We start from the raw sequence: 1629 nt of genomic DNA, 5'->3' as shown, positions 1-1629 counted from the left end.
CACCCAGCACACACACTTTTTGCCCCACTCCCCTCAGGAAGGAGGTTAAGGAGCATTAAGTGTAGAACCACTAGACTGAGGAACAGCTTCTACCCTGAGGCTGTTAGACTCATGAATCTCTAACTAGAATAATCACTGTGAAAAACCATATCATGTTGCTGCTGATCTGTTTCATGTTGCTGCTGATCTGTTTCAATGTTGATGTGTTCATGCGTGCACATCTGCTCACAGACTCATGTTCATGTTTGTGCTGATGTTCAATGTTTTATGTTATGAGTGCTTAGTGTATATTTCATTGATGTTTTTCTTAGTTCATATCTTAGATGTTATTACTGTTTTTCTTCTACATTTTATTGTTGGATGTAACTGGGACCCTGTGTACATAATTTCGCTCCACCACATGTACCACATGAGGTGCGAATGACAATAAAGAAACTCTGACATTGTGACCTTATAACACCTGACAGTGTGGCGTATAAAACTAAATCGGAATCGGCAGGTTAGACTTTTTAGAAATAGGTGATCGGCCAGAAAACTGCAATCGGTGCAGCCCTAAACTTGCTTATAATAATGTAAAATAAGGAACAACGTACACCATCATCATGTAGCGTAAAGCTAACAGTTAGCAAAAGCTAACATTTCTTACCTCGTCTCGGAGGTGATCGACTCCTGCTTCGACCCATTTCTCGAAACAGCTGAAACGCTGCCCTCGAAACGAACTAATTAAAATATTTACCTGTACAGAGGAATTTAAACAACTTTGAGTTTGGGTGAATATTAACTACGAACACAAGGCCCTTCTTTATCCCGATTGATTGGTTGTCTAGTTTTAAACTTCCGGCACAGTTCATGTTGTACTGCGCCCCCTACCGACCTGTAGGACCACACTGCTCCAGGGAAAGATGAAATGTGCTAAGACCTTTAAGTGATGAAGTGTTAGATATATTATTGATATTATTTAATAAAATATAGAGAGAAGGGCGTTAACCATGTAGATGGAAAGAAGCAATTATTATCCTAATAAAGAAACCTGAGAATAAATCATAGTGATCCTGGGAATTACAGGTCGATTGCTTTAACCTCTAATATGTGTTGAAGGAAAGGTTGGTGAATGAGAGATTGATGCATTATTTCAAGTCAAGAAACATAATTGCACCTTAACAGAGTGGGGGGGTCAGAGGAAGAAGAGCAATGGATCCTATTTTATGTTTAGACGATGACATTAGGAAAGCTCAGATTATAAGGAATCTGTTATTGCTGTGTGGTTTTGATGTATAAAAATGATATGTAATGGAGACAAGGGTTAATGATTAAATTACATCAAGTAGGAATAGGAGGAAATATGTTTAATTGGTTAAGAGATTTTTTTATGTGAGAGAACTTTTCAAGTTAAAATAGGATTGCATGTATCACAGCAATGTAAAATAGAAAATGGAACTCCACAAGGAAGTGTGGTAAGCCCTACGTTAATTTCATCCATCCATTATCTTTTACCCGCTTCTTCTATTTTGGGTCAGGGGGGTCGCTGGTGCTCATGTCCAACAATCACTGTGCGAGGGGCGGGGTACACCCTGGACAGGTCTTCAGTCCATCACAGGGCCACATAGAGACAAACAAGACTAAAAACCA

The 1629-nt window shown here is 39.2% G+C and overlaps 1 protein-coding gene across 1 annotated transcript in view; it reads right to left on the bottom strand.

Moving 5' to 3' along the window:
- snrnp27 (small nuclear ribonucleoprotein 27 (U4/U6.U5)) overlaps positions 1 to 836 on the bottom strand; it is a 9266-nt gene extending 8430 nt beyond the window's left edge. The window contains exon 1 of the mRNA XM_037681229.1: positions 647 to 836. Within this exon, the coding sequence (XP_037537157.1) occupies positions 647 to 683 (37 nt within the window). The 5' untranslated portion in view covers positions 684 to 836. The remainder of the gene's footprint in view (positions 1 to 646) is intronic.
- Positions 837 to 1629: the final 793 nt, after the last annotated feature.

This window comes from Nematolebias whitei, chromosome 8, assembly GCF_014905685.2.
Source record: "Nematolebias whitei isolate Nwh7 chromosome 8, NemWhi1, whole genome shotgun sequence".
Taxonomy (NCBI): domain Eukaryota; kingdom Metazoa; phylum Chordata; class Actinopteri; order Cyprinodontiformes; family Rivulidae; genus Nematolebias; species Nematolebias whitei.
The sequence above is the reverse complement of the archived record's forward strand: the minus strand, read 5'-3'. Positions and strand labels throughout refer to the sequence as shown.